This window comes from Morone saxatilis, unplaced genomic scaffold, assembly GCF_004916995.1.
Source record: "Morone saxatilis isolate NCDOM2014 unplaced genomic scaffold, NCSU_SB_2.0 Contig23, whole genome shotgun sequence".
NCBI classification, from domain to species: Eukaryota; Metazoa; Chordata; class Actinopteri; family Moronidae; genus Morone; species Morone saxatilis.
This window is the reverse complement of record NW_023339796.1, coordinates 14,706,579-14,726,650: the sequence shown is the minus strand read 5'-3', so window position 1 is coordinate 14,726,650 and position 20,072 is coordinate 14,706,579. Positions and strand designations below refer to the sequence as shown.

Here is a 20,072-nt window from a genome sequence, read left to right as displayed (position 1 = left end):
CTTAATCTTGGCAGTGTCAGTATAATGACCGATACAGTTTGGTTGTCTTAACTAAGGACTCTTGAAGTAAGTCTCAACACTCAACTACTGAACACAAGTCGGATATGTAGGTTAAACGTCAAAATAGACTTAAAACCACTACAGAGAAACTGCTAAAGAACTCATGTTAACAGAAAATAGCTGTAGATGAGTTGTGAATGTAGAAAATGGCAACTCCTCTTAACATACTTGTACTATGCAAGTGACATTAATGTAACACCAATAACCTTTTAACTAGTTCTGAAATTTTAACATGATTACCCAAAACTAACATGTTACACTACCCTGTTGATGGATACATGTTAATCAAATAACATAATTACAGTTTACTACTTAAAGAGCCCAATAACTGACAAAAAGAAATGTATGTACTGATGATGTAGAGCAATCCTACAGTGAGGACTACAGCTGTGTGAACATCTTACCGGATGTCATCGTCAGTCACTACAAAGGCTTTGCAGAGAGGTTGTGACGTGTTGAGCCAGACTCCAGGATTTTTCTCCACCGCAGCGGTGAGCTGTCCAGTGACAGGAGCGGGGCTGGTGTGCAGGGCACTGGCGATGGCAGACAGCAGTGTTTTATCTGAACATGCAGGCCCAACACCTAAGTGGACGACAGAAGACAGGGACAAGTTAAGCCTCTAAAGACATTTCCAGCTTTGTATAATAAAAGGTTGTCATATTTGTTTTTGGTTACCCTCACCCTGTAAGCCTTTGGGAAGATCCATAGTTTTCACCAGCTCTTCTGCGATATCAAATGCGTTTAACCCGCTCAGCTTCCTCTCCCAGAACAGCTGAACATTGAAGCAAACAAAGGAGATTCTTGTTGAGTTCTGAGTACAGTTTTTCCCAAACTGAATATGTGCATCATTATCTAATTTAGGAATGTATTAAACGAGGGTGAAGTAACCCTTCAACACTTTGTATATAACAGCAAAGAAATAAACAGACATAACAAAACATCAGGACACCAGGTTTTATAGAACATTACTTCTGGACTCTACTTGCAGGAACAGACATTGTCTTTGGCTCACTTGGTCTTTCTACAATGGTGAAATGGAGAGTGTCTAAAGATAGTTCAAAGGACTGAAATGTGCATGTATTCTGGCCTCTGACTTACTTGTTTCGGTTGGTCCACAGCCTTCTGCGGGTCTGTCTTCACCTTGTTGTTGGGATGATTTGTTACCTTTGTCACCGGTTGTTTGAAGATGGATGCCGTCTGTCGAACTGGTAGTGTTGTGTTTAAGTCAGGCTTGGCCTTCAACAGAGACAACATCATGTCATGAACATCTGATAACTAACTTGGATCAATTTTCTATTATAATGACATTAATGAGAAGTTTCTGTATACATACAGTTGTATTGACTGCAGTATGTTCAGTATTGTCAGTACCAAGCAGGAGGTACTAATGCATTCCCCTTTTAATTCAATGGAGTGTAAAGGGACAATGTAACGTTACAAAGGCTTGTAATGATTATTATGATCCAAGAATAGTTTGGAGTTAAAAATCTTAATCTTAAACTGAACAGCAAAGATAAAAGGCTGCCATGATGTACATTTTATAAAAGGCATTAGATTCCCTTGTAGCACAGTCATCAATCATTAAATGTGTGTGGGAGAGGTTTAATATCAAAGACTAAAGCCGTCTATGGCAACTCTTCTTCAACTGTTCAGTAGCTACAGGGTTGCACTGCCAAGATTTAATAATCTAGTTCCTATTTTCTGCCTACAATAGTAGACGGTATTTAGTGTCAACAGTCTAACTATAAACTATTTGCACATACATTACAACTTACTAGAGTAAACAATTAAAAGGTTTATTATGTAAGTCATAGTGATTAACAAAGGAGTGATTTCAGACACTCCAACTGTTAACCCAATGTGGGAGTGGCAAAAGAAAGCCACCGTTAAGTCTTATGACATATGAATGAATGAAAGGAAGACGGTTGTAATGAGACCTAAACTGAACTTTTTGGCCATACTAATCATACCAAATGCTATGTTTTGGGTTTAAAACAATACTGTGGATTGTGTCAGACATTTAAGACTGAAGAAAAACGTATTGCTAAACATTCTTCCACTGATCTCGTTGATTCACTGGAACCAAACGTCTAATTAAAACCACTGAGATTCAAAACCGTGAATCAATAACATGAAAAAGTCCAAGGGGAGTGAACGTGTTTTATGGGCTGCATGCACAAATTTTATAGTGTCCAGAGATCACTGAGCGCCACGCACACTCTTTTCCTTCAAGTAGCACTGCAGGCTCCTCTCATAAACCCCAAAACAAACAAACAGACTCACCTTGATTTGATGGCTGATGTCATAATAATGCTTGTGCCTGCTGCGCTGCACTTTGGCCAGGAGTGTCCGTCCGGCAATGGCGTGGCTGGGATTCACATTCACGTGAAGGTTGCTTCCCAGACTACGGACTATCTGGGGTTTGTTGAGGATGCGCTTAACAGGTACACTGGAAAGAAAAAGAGAAACAAAAATCATCACCACAACACTGACCTCTTCAGTAACTGAGGCTCTGGACACCCATACACCATCTTCACAGGCTGGAGCCGGGCTTCAGAGGCCACCTGACTGCATGTAACTTATAAACGACCAAAAGGTGTAGGTTGTCCAGCCCTAACAGGTGGATAAGGAGTCAGGATGTGTCAATCAAGTCCATCTGTACACGCCCACACAAGAGGTGTAATCACCCAAAGTGGAAACACCTGTCTGTCTGTGTGTGTGTGTGTGTGTGGGAGGAGGAGGAACTTATAATAATAAAAGACTGGCTGCCCTTTCAAGCTACTAATATATTGAGACTGGTGTATTAGCTGCTCATTTTAAAAGACCTGCCAGCGGATGAACCCGCAGTGGTGGTTTTAAGCAGCTCCCGGTTTACAGTTCACAGTTTGACCCCGTGTTTCAGAAACCGTGCGGGGCCCAACGCACCGCAACTCAAGCGTGTGTAAACAATGAAACTTAGCTAGCTAATCAAGCTAGCAGCGTCGGAAACGTCAATGTACCCGCAACCAGCGAATCAATTACTGCTGTTAGAAGCTGCAACTTTCCTAATGTAATAAACTCAAAACTATCCAACGTCCGCGTTCAGCTACAATAACAAGTGTTTGGACAACAAAGACCTGATCATTAGCTAAGTGTAACGCTCGTATGCATGCGTGCATTTCCTGCACAGAAACTTTAATTGTAACAAGTCCTTCGACCACATTTAAAAGTCCCACCTTTTTCTGTCCATGGTCTTGGTTGTTTGGATTTGCTCGCCCGTGATTCTGGCTTATAAATGATAAGAAGCCAGCTAGCTGCCTATTATTGCAGTCATAATATTTCGCCGACTCTGGTTTGTTATCGATCGATCCCCGCTGTCTGTCTCCCGTCAGGACGTTTACAACAGCAGATCACTCCGCCGGCCTTGTGAGCGAAGACTTCCGCCATGTAATGCTCGTGTAAAGTAGTCCGAAAAGGACGCTCCGGATCTCACGTGGTTTGCACTGCACACTGTCAGAGGTGGGCAGTTACTGAACTATAACTAGTAGTTTGACTAAATAAAACGTGTATTTACGTAAGTATAACAGTTAAGTACAGTTTTGAGGTATTTATTTGTGCCCATTGACAGTATATATATAAGGTTGTACTCGACTTCATTTTAAACCAATACTGGTACTTTGAATCCACGATGTTTGTAGTTACTTTGTAAGATTTAGTAGTTGCATTATTAATATACTGCATACTAAACTCAGATAATGACACATTTCTTTACATTAAACTAACTACAGAAGTATTAGTAGCCTACAGTAGTTTGACACACCACCGGACTGACTACATTAAAATGCTGCTTTCAAGTTACTCCGAAACTCCTAACACCCTCAAATGTCGGCTCTGCGTGATAACATTAGCTGCTTATAATTATGTACTTTTTATCTAAGTTTATGTTATATACGTGTACTGGTAATGGAGTAACTTTACATCATTGCACTACTACTTATACTTAAAGGGATCTTTCTACAGCTGCATTAACTATGAGATATTGCAGTAATTCTGTATCTCCGTGGCAACCTTTATTTACAACTTTACAAGTGTAAGATTTGTCTACACTGAAATATTATTTATACAGATACACAATCCATAAAAGTAGTTCCACCATCTTAAACCTAAATTCAATCAACCAAATTGTTTGGCTGCTCTCTGATAGTGTTTTTGTAAAGTAAAGTAAAGCAGCTTATATTTTCAATGATTAGTTAACGGTAGGAAGGGATCGACCAACAAAGCAGATTTTTAAATTATGTCCTTAAGTGATCCGACCCAGTGTTAAGTCCCAGCAATGTGTAGCCAAACTCCACTGAAGACAGTATCTAAACCATTGCAAGTGAAATAATTACACACAACCACAATATAGGATAAATCTCACATATTTACTTCTTCTCTTCCAAACAATTACAGCATGACACGAAGAACAGCTTTATTTCCATTTGTGAATTAGATTTGACCCACAGCCCACAGATGATTCAAATAAATACCTGACCCCAAACTAGGAAGGTAAAGAAAAGTCGATTTATCATCTCTGTTTTCATATTCCTTCCATTAACATTTCCACTGGTTGAGAAATGTTGAAATGCCAAACTTCAGTGCATCTGATAGGATGTTGATGGAGAACAGTTCAGTGTTGACTCTGCAGGATGAAGAGGACAGCTTCCAGTGGCCTGGCATGGACTTGGACCGAGTGCAGGGTACCCGCTGAAGCAGTTCTTTCAATATTTAAGTCTTAGTGTAAAAACAGCACCGACCTGACGGGAGAAATCAAAGTCATAAGGTTGTACGGTAGAGAGGGGCATTTGGCTGTGATAGACAAATCAAAGGTGGATAGAAAGTCAACAGGTTCAGAGGAAAAATTTCATATTTTAGTGACATGGGAAGGAGCATGAGCAAGTCACTTGAAAGCACATTTGTCCTTTTGTTCATAAATTGTAAACTTGTTTTTATTTTATTTTAAAAGCACAATCCAAAACTCACTCAACATCCACACTGTTCATGTTTGAGAAGAGTTTAGACTTTAACAAGACAGTCTAAATACCTTCCCATCCCTGTCTTAAAAGCAGCTTCATGTGGTCTTAAAATAGGCCACTGTCCTGGATTCTGGTCTTCTGACACCTCTAAACTACCAGGCATAATGTCCCCCAATTTCACTCTGTTTCCTCAGTCCTGTCAGTTTCCCAGTCCCTGCTATGTCTCGCCACAGGTACCATCAGGTTACACCAAAGGGATGGTGTAACCTGATGTTTTTTTTTTTTTTTACTAGAGGCACCACTTACAAAGGCACTTAATTTTTGTGTCGACATCCAGATCAACCAGATCAGTACGTCTCAAGATGTGGAGCCTGGGAACTGGATGAATCTGAGGAGCTCATGATGTTTCCTTTGCTCTGGCTTTGCATTTGCGAATTAAGCCCTAATTCACACGGGACTATCATTACCTGGGGGCCGCAAGTAATTTCTAATAATTGCATCAGGGGTCTGTGATCCTAATTCTGTGCTAATCTGCCATGTCTGTCATTTGTAAAATAAGAATCCCATTGCAAATGACCTACCATATTTCCACAGAGGTCAAGTGATAATATTAGTCCCTTGCGTATCTCTGTGATTTAGGGTCATATTATTTATTTTTTGCAAGGTAACAAACTTACCATTTAATATAACAGAGCTGAATTTAACAAGGCGCAGTGAGTGAGCAACTGTCTGCAGAGTTTTAGGCTTTTCTTCACCTTTCACCACAAAGATCAGTTTGTGTGACTTTAGTTAGACGAGGTGCGCACACACAGAGCACAGCAGTAGTAGCTTCATTAACAAGGCAACCGAGGGATAATGTCAGTAAATTAAATACAGACTTTGCTTATCCTGTGCGAATGCCCTGCTCAGAACACAGACAGGAGGCAAATTCCTAAATCACAAGGTCTCCTGGTAATACCAGTCCCGTGCAAAAAGGGCTTTATTCTGGCGATGCCAGGCTAGAGACACAATGGGTGCCAGGGTATCACTCTATAATTTTGAAAAAATAAATAAATACATACATTTAATGCTGCAGGTGACTGGTGTGAGTCTTTTTAAATCATGTCCAATCCTGTGAATTTGTGGTAAATAATATATAATCGAACACATTTGGAGTATTAGAGCAAAGGGTCTTAGAATATACCCTAACATGTTGCTTTGTATTCATCAGATTCATTGTCTACATCAAAATACATGTCTAGAGAGCATTTGTGTCAGGTTCTTGTTTCTGATTTTAAAAGGTAAAGTAGGGGCAGAAACAATAATCCTCACTCTGATTACTGTGTACTTATTCATCGCATGCTGTTACACATCCTCCACTCTTATTTCTGCAGTCATGTCTTTGCCATCCCTTGGACTAACCTGAGTGCCACTACTCGTCCTTGAATTTGCCACTGACGTAGGGAACGTAATCTAAAAACAATCGCCAGTCTGTAAAGTGGACCAGAGCTACGCCTCCGACTGTGCCCCAGACAGTCATAGTTGGGATCCTGTGGAAAAGAGAACATTGTCAAGATTTACCAATTTTTCTTCCATTCAAAGTTAACGAAAAGGACCAGAGAAAATGTTTCGATTCACAATTTTAATTCTGTGAAAGCAAACATTCATTCTAAGGTTATATTAGGGAATCAAAACACAAATCTTGATACTACAGGTCAAGCTAAAGAGTCAAGTTCTGTTATTTAGTTTGTAGCCAGAAAAGAGAAGTGTTGAAACAACTGAAAAATGGATGCCACAAATATGCAACTTTAATCCTGACAGTCTATTGTTTTATTTATTGTAAACAAAACATCAACAGATTTGCTATTTACAGCTTCACCAATACAAACATATGACATCAGTTAGCTTGTCAGACTAAGTAAACACTTGACATCAACTGGATATTATCTCTGACTCTTGGAGACTAAATGATTAATGCAGAAATCATCTTTCTGACTGATCTATAACGAAAACGATCTCTTATCTGGGGAGATCACTGACAAAGTTGGTCCAGTTAAACAGTTCAAACTGGGTAATAAAGGTATGAATTTAATCGTTTTTTTTACTTTGATCAGCAGAAAAAAAACAGCATTTACTTTAAAATGGTCATTTGATGTAATTTATGTTCAGCCTGAGTTTAACTGGCAGAGAGCTAAAGTTAGCATGTCCCCACAGCAATGACCTCGGCTAGGCTAACAGCTAATGTGAGCTAAGGACACATGAAGATTCATTTAGCCAAAAGTCTGACTCCTTTAGGCTTTTTAATCACTAGCACGATGGATAAAAAAGATCTTACCATGATTTGGCAATAGCCACATACTTCGAACCGATGACTTTAGTGATCATTGTAGCTGAAATGTGTCCTAACAGAGGACGTGCCGCTTAAAAAGCTCGAAAGGACTTCCGTTTCAGTTTTGCTAACTACATCTAGTGCGCAAGTGCGCAGAGTACTTCCGCTTACTAGAAAAATAAAAGTCGCTAACAGTAATAATAATAATAATAATAATAATAATAATAATAAAATGTATTTATAAAACTCATAGCATTATTATCTAAAGAGGAGGCCCTGACTCACACAGGTGTCAGAATAATTGTATTATACCAGAGCTTCACATCGACACTGGGGATTATATTAAATATTAGTGACTGATGCTGGTTTTATGTTTATTTTAGATATGAATTTATTGTTATTATTTTAGCACCTTAATCCCAATCGGTTATTATTATAGGCCCATGTATTTATTGTTTTCTCTGTCTGTGTATGAACTGTGTTTGTCATGTCCCTTTGTTTTATTTCCACTTTTTATTGCACAATATGCCTTTCTATGAAGCCAAAGATTAATTTTCATGAGTGGACAATAAAGATTTGCATTCTTTATTCATTCAGTTTAGATTGCTCTTACAGCTAAATATATGTGTGTTTATTCAAACTCCCTCATACTAATGTGCTCACAGAAAAACTGAAGCCAAGTAGTATTCCAGCACAGGACTGCTAATGATTCTCTGTACAAAATATAATGCAGCTGCCATGTGTAATCATTGCAGTGTGCTTTATGGGCAGTAGGAGGTGACAGTGCAGCTCATTTCTGCCCCATAGTGGACTAATCGAGACATGGTACACTTCTGTTTGCTGCCTAAAATCATCACTTCCTGCTTGGTCTGTCCCAGTTTGATAAGCTCAGTTTAACAAATAAAATATTGAAGACATCATCATCTACCTGGTTCACTACCTGGTATTGCAGAACATACAATATAAATTTATAGGCTGAAAAAAGACATAGGATAAAGGTCGGATTTGTTATTAAAAATGGCACATTTATTGCTACATTACTGTTATATACACAACAGTTCTCGATATCTACTTTATATATAAAAAATAGGAAACAGGAGGCACTTTGAGGACATAGCCTACATAGATGTTGTCCCCAAACATGAGTGAAGACAGAGAGATCTGTAGCAGGTTCATCTGTTGTGGAGGATAGAAAGGGTTTGTTAACAAAGAACATCAGGTGCATGTTTTCATACTTGGATACTGCAGACATATCTTTCATGTTACAAAATAAGTCTTCAGCAGCGACTTCTCATGTCACAACAACACCACGTTCTTCTGCAGAAAGGCTATAGTAACTGACAGAGAAAATAATGTTTGGGGCTAGTCCATAGGGCAAGATTTGTGACAAAATTACGGGTAAACCAAATACTGTTACATATCAGTACCAGCTTACAATGGTAATGCTGATGAGGACATATCATACAGCTGTACATACATATCAATGCACATGCCAGTCAAGGACAAAATTATATTTAAGAAAATCAGTTCATAAAATATGAGAAATTTTAAGTACAGTTTTCAATGTCAAAGTTGTAGGCCAGGTTATTAGTCATCTTACATTTAATGACACACGGACACTGAAGCGGTCAGCGTCAATGAGTAACTCTTCATTTAGATGTTGTCAGATGTTACTGAAGTATATATGTTTTTATACATCTGTATTATAAAAAAGGTACAACCTAAAAATCCTCAAATGCAACATCATCCACCATGTAGCAGAGAAGTATTCAGGCACTGGTGAGTAACCATTATCAAAACTCCCAAAGTCAGGAAAATGACTAAGGCCACCCTTTTTGATTAATTTTATGCTTCATATCGTAATGAAACAGAAAATTATGTTGCAGATTGTGCAGACCGCCCCCGCTGCCCCTTTCCTCAAATTAATCAACAAGCTCATCAGAGAGCTGGACATCAGGGGCAGGGAAGGGGTGCTGAAGAAAAACATTGTGTTTCATTTTAAGAAAAAAAAAAAAAACTGTCACAAACACCAGAACAATCCAATTACAACTGGCCTGACAGGTTTGTGTTGAAACAGGCATTTAAAAACAACAAAAGAGCAATATCACAACATGTGATGTTACAGCCAGATAATTTTGTCATTTCTAACATTTCTAAGCACCTGGCACAAAAGAAAACACCTCACTTTGTTCCTGGAATCTAAATTGAGAGTCGTCTTACATTTAAACAATGTAAACAAAAAAAGAAAGAGCATTCCAAATTAGAAAAAACAAAACTCATACAACTATCTTACAAAGTAAAAAACAATGATAAATCAATTCTACAAAAAGGAAGATCCTTACAACAGGCTTTGCAAATTGTTCAAAAGGGAAAAAAAAGAAAAACACCAAACGCTCAACACAGAGCAACAACCACAACAAGTCAGTCAATGGCGATTGAGTAAATTCTCCACAAGGTAGCAGTAACACTCATGATCCCTTTCAATACTCAATTATTTCTGTCTTCTTGCAAAATGTCTTTTACCACAATACAAATTGCTCTGAGACTTGCATTCACCAGTAAGTTCACCGTGCTGTAACAGTGGAACAGGTACGATTTGACGGGGGCAGGCAGATGTTACACTGGCTGTATTTCAGTCAGGAGGTCCCAACTGACCACGTGGCTGAGTCTGAGGCTGAGAGCGAGTGACTTCATGATGGCGAAGGACGCGAGCAGTGAGGATGACATCTGTATGCTCGAGTCCAACGGGCAGCCTCACAGAGGGAAGGTTGGGATTTGATTCAACATCAGTGTGGATCCTGGATTTGTATCGAGTCTTTGCTCACGTTTGCCGGTGGTGGGTCTCTCTCCAGCGGTCTTTCTTTCCACTTGCATGGCCGTGACAATTACAGACATACAGGACTTACAGGGATAAGACTCAGGGATCCACAGTTAAAAATAAACAAAAAAATAACCCACCACGTATGAGAGTCAGCGATTGTGGCGCCTTTACAGCCAAAGCAAGAAATTCCAAAAATACAGCCAGTTACCAGCATATCAAAAAGAGAAGTGGGCTCTCTGATTGGCCAGTCAGGGGCTGGATGTCTCCAAACCTATGTCTGTAATTCAGTCATCATATGAGAGGATAAGATGGCTATTTCTATCTCAAACACTATGCATTAGGCCTCTTTCAGGAACATGCTTAAACAGGTTTTGTTCAATCACAAGATATAAACCTGGGTGTCCCTCTTTGCTTGTGAAGAATGTAAGACCTCTTTTTCAGATGGGAATGCCAATAATTATCCAACAATACAAATCCTACCTCTGCTCACACGAGCAAATTGATCCGAAAAGTTTTATTTGATCCAAACAAGTTTTGCTCCCAACATGTAAAGCAATTTCTCAAAATGTCTTACAAAAACACGATCATAAGAATGTCCTTATGTCCAATTTCCACAGTCTCCAAACCAGCGTCCTGGGTTCAAAGTATTGATGTGTAAAGATTAATAAATGTTTCCTCTTTCTGTAAGAGTGTGCTTGTTACTTTTGTATTCATCGTCAGGAATGTGGCCACCTGCCTTGTCAGTTATGAGGTGTGTGTGCGTGTGTGCTTTTCAAAAGTTGATTAACACACACTGAGATGCATGACAATGATAGATTAAGGCCACGTGTTCTAAGGGCTGTACAATCAACAGGAACTGAAAGAGAAAGGAGAAAAATGAATAATTATCTTTCTGCAAAACAACCTTAAAATAGATCTTTATATTATCTTGCAGACACCAGAAACCCCACTGTACCCCACTTAGACTGACCTTAGAATTACATATGTCCATCTCCTCCTAGACCAGGGTGACCCCCACCAAGCTGCATCTGGGGGTCTACGCCTGAAACTTTTTCCTCCTCTCTCCTCTTGAGGCAGGCAGCCTTTGGGTTCAAATTACGCTCTTTGAAAAAAAGGACACATACATAAATTAAAAACGGTATGTGAGGAAATTCTTAAGATTAGCTCATTATGCTCCGACCTCAGAAATCTTTTAAGAAATTAAAGCAGAGTTTTGAACATACAAAAGGTCAATAATAGACAGGAAGAAAAGCAAGGAAAGCAGGAAAATGAAAAGTAGGATGAGAACTGCAGGTGTTTGGCAGAAAAGCAGGGATATACTTCCTCAGATATTCTCTCTTTCTTCTCCATTTCTTTACAATTCCTCTTTCCAAGTGATACAGGCAAATAGCAAAGAGAAAGCCAAAGTGGATGCTACAGAGCAAGTCAGAACAAAATTAAGGAAGAGATTTTCCTATAAGTAAATGACTGGCACCTTTTGTCCAGCTATGATAAGAGATGGTTGGTTGTCTACGTAGATCAGACCTTCCTGTATTGGCTGACCTACCTCGCACCTGCTTCTCCAGGCCCAGTATGACCTGGACAGCCTGTTGCAGGATGATAAGCTTGGTCTGGGCCTTGTCGCTCTGAAGGTGGACCTGACACATCCTGCCCAGCTCTCTGAAGGCTTCGTTAATGTCGCGCACACGCACCCTCTCCCTAGCGTTGTTAGCTTGCCGGCGCTCGCGCTCCCTCTGCTCCTTCTCCTCGGCAGTCAGGTTCTCATCAGTCACCGAGACAACACTGCAGCCAGGAGGAGAAGGGGGGGTTGGAGGGGCTGGTTAACAAACCCAAATCACAACCCTCGCTGAACCTAGGCTAGATGTTCTCACTAAAGCTGCAGTTGTACTGGTTTAAACCCATAATATTACGCTTAACTTACTATTTTTCCTCCTCAGAATCCTCATTCTGTTTCTGTGAAACATTTTACCTTTTAAGTATGTCTATCTATGATGGTAACTTTAAGCTCTCAGCCCAAGACAAGACCAGTGGAATTGCTGAAGAAGATCCCAGTGGAGCAGGGCTGCATTGCAGGAGAGTGAGCGGAGCAGTGTTTTTTTTTTTTTTTTTTAGATCTAGTGTTTTATGTATTATATTAAATGATAAATAATACATCTTTTTAAAAACGAATAGACAAATTCTCAATCAGGTAGTGAGCAAGCGCGACACTAAATTATTTCAAGCCAAGAACAAATATATTGGAGGTCAAGATGCAACATTCGACCTTAGTGACAAGGTCTAATAAAGTCTTTAAGTCTAACCAACCAACAAGTACATATATATGTATGTATATATTTCTTTTTTTGGGTCATTGGGGTCCAGGATGGAAGTTGTAGGGGATATGGTGACTGTCCAGCAGAATGAGAAAAGTAATGAGGAGGGAGAGAGAAAGGGAGAGAGAGGAAGCAACACCCTCTGCCGACATAGAAAGAGCCACAGAGAAAAAGCCAAGAGGAGAGACTGAGGGCTTTGTGTTAAATACATCAGCAGAAGGAGATGTATTTGTCTGAATGTGAGGAAGAGGTCACTCTTGCCATCTGTAAAAAGAAAATGACAGAGGACGGGGGAGGGTGATGGAGAAATGGAAAGGTTTGTCTCGGAAAAGGGGGTGGGCAAAATTAAAGGGTTAATGCTTGAAAAGGCTACAGCATGCAGCACAGAGACACTGCAACAAAGCTGAAGACTGGTTAATACGCGTGACGACACACAGCACTGCTTTCATGCTATCCTGGGGTGCCAGTGAACAGACAAGTATGCTATGAGCAGAAGACATCATAATGCTGAAATAACTGATTTGAAATTAAAATGACTTCATAGTTTAATAAAAGCATAATGAGGCAACAGTGAAAAAAAAGCAAGAACACAAAAGACGTGTTAATCCAGTCAAAGAGTGAGGCGGAGAGACATGTAAGCATTTTCACAGACAGCCAACTGTAAGACAATGCAACACATACTGCATCAGAACAAACAGCAGTCCTGTATGTGTTACCAGAGGACGAAAACCTTAGAAGATGAACTGGAGAATGGGCATGTCATAAAAACAGTCACACAGCTTCATTTCCTTATCCCATGTCCTTACTTTGTTTATCATTTTTTGGACCACTACAAGTACAATACTTGTACTACTATTAAGCAGGCATAACTTCTTCACCACCATAAGTGATTAAACTACCACGAGTGATTTAAAAAATATTTTAAATGTATAGCAGGACATGCCAGGAGCCAGGATGTGAAGCCATGTGGGAGTTTTATTTTGTAAAGAGGCCCTTCCCCTCCTCTTCCTTCCTCCCTGGACACCCACTGACCTCGAACTTGCTGCTCCAGGTTGAGTATAACGTTAACGGCCTGTTGCAGTACGATCAATTTGGTCTGCTGTTTCTCATTGCTCAGATGGAGCTGACACATGCGGCCCAGCTCCTTAAAAGCCTCGTTGATGTCCCGCACACGTAGCCGCTCGCGGGTGTTGTTAGCCAACCTCCGCACTTTCTCCCGCTCAGCCTTAACCTCCACAGGCAGATCTTCATCATCTTCCTCATCATCCAGACTAGTGGAGAGCCAATGACAGGTGAGGAGGGAAGGAAACAACAGTATGGGTACAGTTCACTGGAAATTACGTGCCAATTTTGTTGTGCAATCAATTTTCCTACTAATGTAAACACCACAGGGAAGGTTTTGATTAAATTCTAGAGTAAGTCAATTACAATTAGAAACACTGCTACAAAGGTGGATCACATTAGGCTTTAGCCCTAGTAATTTGTCTGTTTGTAACCAAATAGTACGAAGAATAATGGAGCCCAAGGAACTCAAAGTGTCTCCTGTTTCCAACACATCTGACGAACAGCTTCGTGTGAGATGCAATCTCTGAACTACAGAAACAGAGTCTGTACCGGGTTCCTGTCGTCGAAATGCTGGTAAAGTTCGTAAGTTGTTAAAGCGCGTTCTTGGTTCACCATCCGTCATTTTTGTCCAAACTGCAGGTTGCACCAGTCAAAGTGAAAATGGCTTGTAAGATTATGTGATCGACGACCATAGCAGTGTTTACAATTGTGATTTTATTACTTCAAAATCCTTTTTCATGAAGTGTTGATCTTGTTTAAATTTCCGAATCTGTAAACCAGATTGTCTTTCAATCATTCAATACTAAATTGTCTTTCGTCTGTACTTTTGTTTCCATTTTTGTTCACAAACCTTTATATTTGATGTTGATACATGTCAGATTTAGAAAAGGAGTTGGTCTTTTTATTAAGCGATAATTGTTCTGAGATGTAGTTTCAGATGGACTCCATCTCAATTTAATTTTTAATGCAGTAAAGTACTTTGGTTATGTAGTTTCCTCTTTAAGCCTCCATTTCCAGTTTTAGGGTAAATGACAGCTCCAAGTAGTGAGGTGTTGTACCAGTGCAGTAGCAGCAGATGTAGGAATATATATAAAAAGTCTGTGGCTAAAATGATTGAATAAAGTCTTGCTCACCTTAATGTGGTGATGGGGTGGGAGATATTACAGGACTGTATTAAAAACTGGGCAGTCTCTCTCTTACCATACAAAAAAAAAAACTGGGGCACAACTGAAGTCTTTCCAAACTTAAGTATACTGTTTAGATCTTAATAGACTTATGTTGAAAAATAATGACTATAAAGGATCATAACCATAAAGGTTGTAAGACTACTTCCTGACATATATTATACTCAAGCCACTGCAGGAATATATGCCATGAAATCTCTACGCTTTCATAGATTAATATAAAGGTCGTGTGAAAAAAAAAGAAAAGAAAAAAAAGACACCTTGTTCGGAGGCGGCCCTTCGTGTCTTTTTTCTCGTCCTCTGACCTGTCGGTAATTGAGCAGTTCTCATCGTCCTCCTTGTCCTCGCGTTTGACGTCAGTACCACTGGAACGATTTAGGCTACCGGGCAAACCTGCACAGAAAGAAACAAAGATACTGAATACACGTGCAGAACCAAAAAATATAACTTAACAGTCCAATGATGGCAAAGTATTACCATCTTTTCTGACATGAAAAATAAATAGAGGAGTGCAAAGGAGCTGAAAGTCTTACCAGTAAAACCTTCAGGCTGAGAGCCTGGCTGGGCAGATGCAGGGCCGTGGTGACCATGCAGATGTCCTCCACTAGAGGGTAGACCAGAATCCTCATGGTGACTGGACATCTTCAGGACAACAATTTAAACATGATCAGTGTTTCAGTTATCATGTAAAAAGCTTGTCGTATACCACTCTCACTGTTGACTTTAATGTAAAAAGTCAAACTTCATTCAGTCATTTGTAGATAGATTTTCACTAATCTCACCAGTCCTGGCAGGCGACTGGCCAGTCCGAGTGCGGCACTGGTGAAGGCTGGAGGTAAACCTAAGCCAGACGAGAGCAGACTGTGCATTTCAGCCAGGCCTGGTCCACCTTGTCCGCTGGCGTGACGCTGAAGAACATTGATGGCTTCGTCTAAATGGTCCTCCATTTTACTCGACTAGAGAGAATGAAGAACAATGAGACGGCAAAAGGTGATGATGAATGTAGCATTCTGTTTTTACCCCTGTAATCTACTTTCCAAGCTTTTAAAAACATCTGTCACATGAAAAAAAATAAAAAAGATATGCTGACTCACCATGGACTGAATTCCACCCTCAAAGTTGGGCGAAGGTGTAGCCTGGCCAGAGGACCGAGTCCACTGGGATGCAGAGCCTATATCCATTTGTTTTTTATGTTTTTTTTTCTGATTGTCTTTTTTTTTTTGTGTTGTTTTTTTTTCGTTGTTAATTGGAAACAAAGAGTAATTGATTATCGAGGACCCAACACTCCCCATTAAAAAATTAAAAGATCAAATCATTCAACCAATTTATTTGTTATACGCCAACATTCATAACAGAAGTATCTCAGGGACACTTTTCAAATAGGCCAGTGTCTACACCGAACACCTTATAAAATTATACAGAGCGCATTTGGCAATGTTTACTGTATCTATTGGGGTTCTAGACGTATCTGATACCAACACATTAACACAGAAGGAACGTCCCACAGACAGTAGTGGATATATAACAATAGTCCATTTACCTCTAGTTGGAGATTCCATTCCCCCTTGTTCACAGGGAGATGTGAGTGCTGTATTAGTGTATGAGAAGCACTCCTGGAAATTAGCTTTTCATGTCTTACTCACCAACACTACTGAGTAGATGACTGATGCAACTGGGGCTTGAGCTTGGGCCTCCTTTACGGTCATATATTTATGTGTCATTTTGGTCAAATGCCATATATGATGCATGCTCAATCACAAACGCTATAAAGCTTACAAACACATTTTGCTGTTTTAAGCCAACCAAATTCAGAAGAAACATCTCTACATTAACATGTTGGAAGTTTTTATTATTTCTATAGGTAATGGTCACATTAGTAGAAACATAAAACACTGGAGTGAAAGACATTGTGCTTTTTACTGTATGTTTTTAAGATGTGAAACTAATGTGATTGGGGATATGAAACGTGTATTGAAGATACAGAAGATACAAAATGATGTCATTTTCTCAATGTTCTTTTCATCTATACTTTAACCAAAGTATGAACACTACAATTGAGGTTGAGTGAGGTATTTTCTTACTAAAATTTGAATTGGGTTCATTATTTTTTTCTCTCACCTTGTGCCAGCACCAGTATTTGATGTATGAAGTGTGTGATGAGCTCACTCATGGAGAGACAAATGGGGAAGTGAACCCCACCCTCTTTATTTTTACTGTATTTTCCCTTCCTCTCTCATGAGTTATATTTGGATGGTTGGTGTGTGTGTGTGTGTGTGTGTGTGTGTGTGTGTGTGTCTGAAAGATCAAGTGAAGGTTAAGCTGTGGATGGGTTACTTTGAGTTAAATTAAAGAAATCTCAATAAGAATGTGGACATAATACAAACACAAGTACCCTTTGAAAGAAATGTCCCACCTATTTACTAAAATCTGTCCAAAATTCAACTAGCTTACGGCTAAATCAGATGACCTAAATGTCAAGATAGTCTTGCGTGCCAAACTTATCTCCGTTCTATGTTTGTTCAGTGCCAGCACAAGAAAAAGCTCAGACTGAACTCAGTGACACAGGTGGAAAAACACCACTATCTTGGATATTTAAATGTTGTAAAACAATCTGATTTATTAAGGGTGACCTAAACTAAAGGCTCAGGCATGCTCTTATTTAATATAATGCTGTGGAGACATTTTGTACTTATTCCCTACCTTATCCACAATTTCAACATTTTATAAGCCTGATTGTCATGTGGCTTGTCAGCTAAGATGATCACTTGTTATCCTTCCTAACTTAAATTGATGAATATATGTTATATGTTTTACTGACAGTATTGATTCATATTGTGATGGATTTTGCACATAAGAAAGTCAAGCTCCTTCAATACACAATAGTTAAGAGTTTTAACATAATGTTTTACTTCCACTTTTAACCCAATAGATGGAGCTACACTGTCACTAAGAACAATTCAGGCTTAGTCAGATTTTATCATCCCCTTACACAACAGGAAAGACGCTGTGTTGAACAAACAAAACTACAAAACCACCAGCTGACCTTGAAGCCTCAGGAAAAAATGACTAGTTATTCCCTTACCTGACACAGCCTGAGGAGAGCCAGAGGGAGTAGATGGGGACGGAGGAAAGGTGTTACTGTTTGGGTCTGAAGGATAGATCTGGACACAAAAGTTTTTGTTTTTTAATTAAATGAAATGCAATTTAATTACATTTATTATGCTATAGAAAGATGATAATATAGAATATTTAAGGCCATTTATTACTACTTACAGATGCCAGGGCTTTTCCAATTTCATCACCTGAACTTCCCGGTGCTGCTCCACGGTTGGCTTTTGGGAAAGAAAAAAAGCATTTTAATGAGATACTATGCATAAAACACAAGAAGTTCTTTTCACAAAGAAGAGCGCACACGTTAAAGGGTTTACCCATGATGGTGTCAGTGCCACTGATAGGGGGTGTGTGGCTGGGGACTCCAAAGCTGCTGGAGCCAGAGTGGAAACCAGCGGGATGAGCCCCATTCACCTCACTGCCATGCAGGGGGTAGTTTTGGGGAGAGAGGGGCAGTGGCTGCCGTTTCTTGGAAGCAGAGACACACAAAGATTTAAATGCACAACCAGACAGAAGCTCTCAATGATGCATTAGTCAAAAAGTGTCAAGACCTCATTATGCCTTAATAGAAAAACAAGTCTAAAGTGTGATGGCAGAACTCACCAGTCTATCTTGGGGGTTGATGGCAGTAAAGGGACCATGCTGGCTCAGATGGGGGGAGTTGCCCAGCATGGCAGAATAACCAGGCTGAACCATCGACCTAGCAGAGCCCCATGGATCGGAGGGCGGGTGGAGGCCTTCTGTCAGGGGGCATCCAGCGAAGGAGGGGGGAGCAAGAAGGGTGAGGGAAAACCAGCCACGGGAGATGAGAAGACAATGAAGGCCACATATGAGACATGTCAAATTACTGTGATGACTTCATTCAACTGTGATGCACTATTCAGTAAGCAGGCAACACGGGGTGTTCACTGACACTGACATACAACTACAGCACCTAGGTTTATCCAGACTTCTATAAAGATAATATAAGAGAGCTAATTTTGCAACCATACTGGCTATAAAAGAAAGTTAAAATTATCTATGTAGGTGTGCGATACGTTTACCCACATTTAATAACAACAAGTGTCTCAGACTGAATTTTTTAACCCAACATAATGAACTTTCTGAGGAAAATTCTTGTTTCAACTGACCTTGCATGTAGAATGGTGGTGGGTAGACGTTCCCTGCCTTGGAGGCCGGGTAGCCGGCATTATCCCTGTTGAAATCCTCTCCTGAGGCTGGTGCATAAACCTACAGAGGATATACAGAAAGACAGAGTAAAACTGTTAATCTCAGTGCTTGTAAACTTATTTACAAATCACTATATTACTGTAAACCAACTATAAGGTGTATGTAACATGTTGCATTAATGACACTTAATTACATACATACATACATACATACATACATACATACATACATACATACGACATTTTTCTTTTGAGATACTTATTAAGAAAGCTCCCTTGTGCGAATTAATTTTCCTATAAAAATAATATTAGGACCCTAATTAAAGTTTTCAATCAAAACAAACAAAAAATATATATGCATTAAATACCTTATTAAACACAACCCTTAAAAGTATGTGTTCTTTCCTAGGCTAGAATCTATTTTTACAATCTGGTTTTATTACTTAATTCAATAAACAGGCTATTGCAACATTTCTGCAGACTGAAACACTGAGCTTTATGTAGTGAATGTGCAGTGTCAGTAATTGTATTGGGTTCCGTCTCCCATCTCTGTAGGGCTTTTACATATTATCCTGTTAAACAGAAACACACTGAAAATGGTTTACAGATACATAATTCACACTCTTTTACCACATTGCGATGTGGCCACACAATGGGAGATGCAGTTGGATTTAGTTGCATAGTATAATGAGTATAAAGGAACCAATGTTCTGAACCACCATATCATTCTCAATCACGACTATTCTAGACGAAAAGCAAGTATCAAACTGTGTCTGCAAAACTCAAATCCAAATGGACTGAAGTTTTCTTCTGTAATTTGATTAAACAGAGAGAAAAAGGAGAGGAAAAGGAGGGGAGAGTAGAAGAGGGAACGGGAGAGATGCACTCCTAATTACTGAACCATCTGCCGAATCCTGGATGGCAGCCAACTCAACTGGCAGCTGGGATAGAGGGATGGGGGAGGGAGAGAAAGAGAGAAAGAGGGGGGGAGGCGGCGGGAAAGAGAAGGAGGTGGCGGGGGTTAGAGAGGATGGGGGAGGGGGGGGGA

The 20,072-nt window shown here is 39.7% G+C and overlaps 4 protein-coding genes across 10 annotated transcripts in view; all 4 read right to left on the bottom strand.

Annotated features, from left to right (window-relative positions):
- The window catches only part of mbd3a (methyl-CpG binding domain protein 3a), a 5,261-nt gene extending 1,802 nt beyond the window's left edge, over positions 1-3,459 (bottom strand). The window contains exons 1-5 of the mRNA XM_035671536.1: positions 3,276-3,459; positions 2,344-2,509; positions 1,159-1,296; positions 742-832; positions 465-642 (exon numbers count right to left, since the gene is read on the bottom strand). Coding sequence (XP_035527429.1) covers positions 465-642; positions 742-832; positions 1,159-1,296; positions 2,344-2,509; positions 3,276-3,289 — 587 coding nt within the window. The 5' untranslated portion in view covers positions 3,290-3,459. The remainder of the gene's footprint in view (positions 1-464; positions 643-741; positions 833-1,158; positions 1,297-2,343; positions 2,510-3,275) is intronic.
- A 985-nt stretch (positions 3,460-4,444) lies between these two features.
- On the bottom strand, positions 4,445-7,459 carry LOC118335283 (cytochrome b-c1 complex subunit 10). Its single transcript, XM_035671537.1, has 3 exons — positions 7,369-7,459; positions 6,456-6,583; positions 4,445-4,835 (listed from the first exon to the last, which is right to left on the bottom strand). Exons 1-2 carry the CDS (start codon positions 7,416-7,418, stop codon positions 6,466-6,468), a joined length of 168 nt encoding a protein of 55 aa, XP_035527430.1. The 5' UTR covers positions 7,419-7,459; the 3' UTR covers positions 4,445-4,835; positions 6,456-6,465.
- A 907-nt stretch (positions 7,460-8,366) lies between these two features.
- tcf3a (transcription factor 3a) overlaps positions 8,367-20,072 on the bottom strand; it is a 24,502-nt gene continuing 12,796 nt past the window's right edge. For 3 of the 6 annotated variants that reach the window (XM_035671528.1, XM_035671531.1, XM_035671525.1), the window contains 12 exons: positions 18,986-19,085; positions 18,459-18,595; positions 18,173-18,323; positions 18,018-18,076; positions 17,827-17,905; positions 15,839-15,915; positions 15,527-15,700; positions 15,278-15,386; positions 15,005-15,137; positions 13,528-13,766; positions 11,154-11,285; positions 8,367-11,039 (listed from right to left, as the gene is read on the bottom strand). In XM_035671528.1, the coding sequence (XP_035527421.1) occupies positions 11,161-11,285; positions 13,528-13,766; positions 15,005-15,137; positions 15,278-15,386; positions 15,527-15,700; positions 15,839-15,915; positions 17,827-17,905; positions 18,018-18,076; positions 18,173-18,323; positions 18,459-18,595; positions 18,986-19,085 (1,383 nt within the window). In that variant the 3' untranslated portion in view covers positions 8,367-11,039; positions 11,154-11,160. Of the gene's footprint in view, positions 11,040-11,153; positions 11,286-11,729; positions 11,966-13,527; positions 13,767-15,004; positions 15,138-15,277; positions 15,387-15,526; positions 15,701-15,838; positions 15,916-17,826; positions 17,906-18,017; positions 18,077-18,172; positions 18,324-18,458; positions 18,596-18,985; positions 19,086-20,072 lie in introns of all 6 variants that reach the window. The other 3 variants (XM_035671526.1, XM_035671530.1, XM_035671529.1) reach the window with 3 other exon arrangements.
- Positions 16,153-20,072, bottom strand: part of map2k2b (mitogen-activated protein kinase kinase 2b) — a 26,592-nt gene continuing 22,672 nt past the window's right edge. The window contains exon 12 of one of the 2 annotated variants that reach the window (XM_035671534.1): positions 16,153-17,039. The gene's annotated coding sequence lies outside the window, so the exon portion shown is untranslated. The remainder of the gene's footprint in view (positions 17,040-20,072) is intronic. The other variant, XM_035671535.1, reaches the window with a different exon arrangement.

What these genes read in the sequence shown, in the direction of transcription:
- LOC118335283 (XM_035671537.1), bottom strand. Translation starts at nt 7,418, where the DNA reads ATGATCACTAAAGTCATCGGTTCGAAGTATGTGGCTATTGCCAAATCA. An exon ending in GTGGCTATTGCCAAATCATG is followed by an intron (nt 6,584 to 7,368) that starts GTAAGATCTTTT and finishes TCTTTTCCACAG; the next exon opens with GATCCCAACTATGACTGTCT.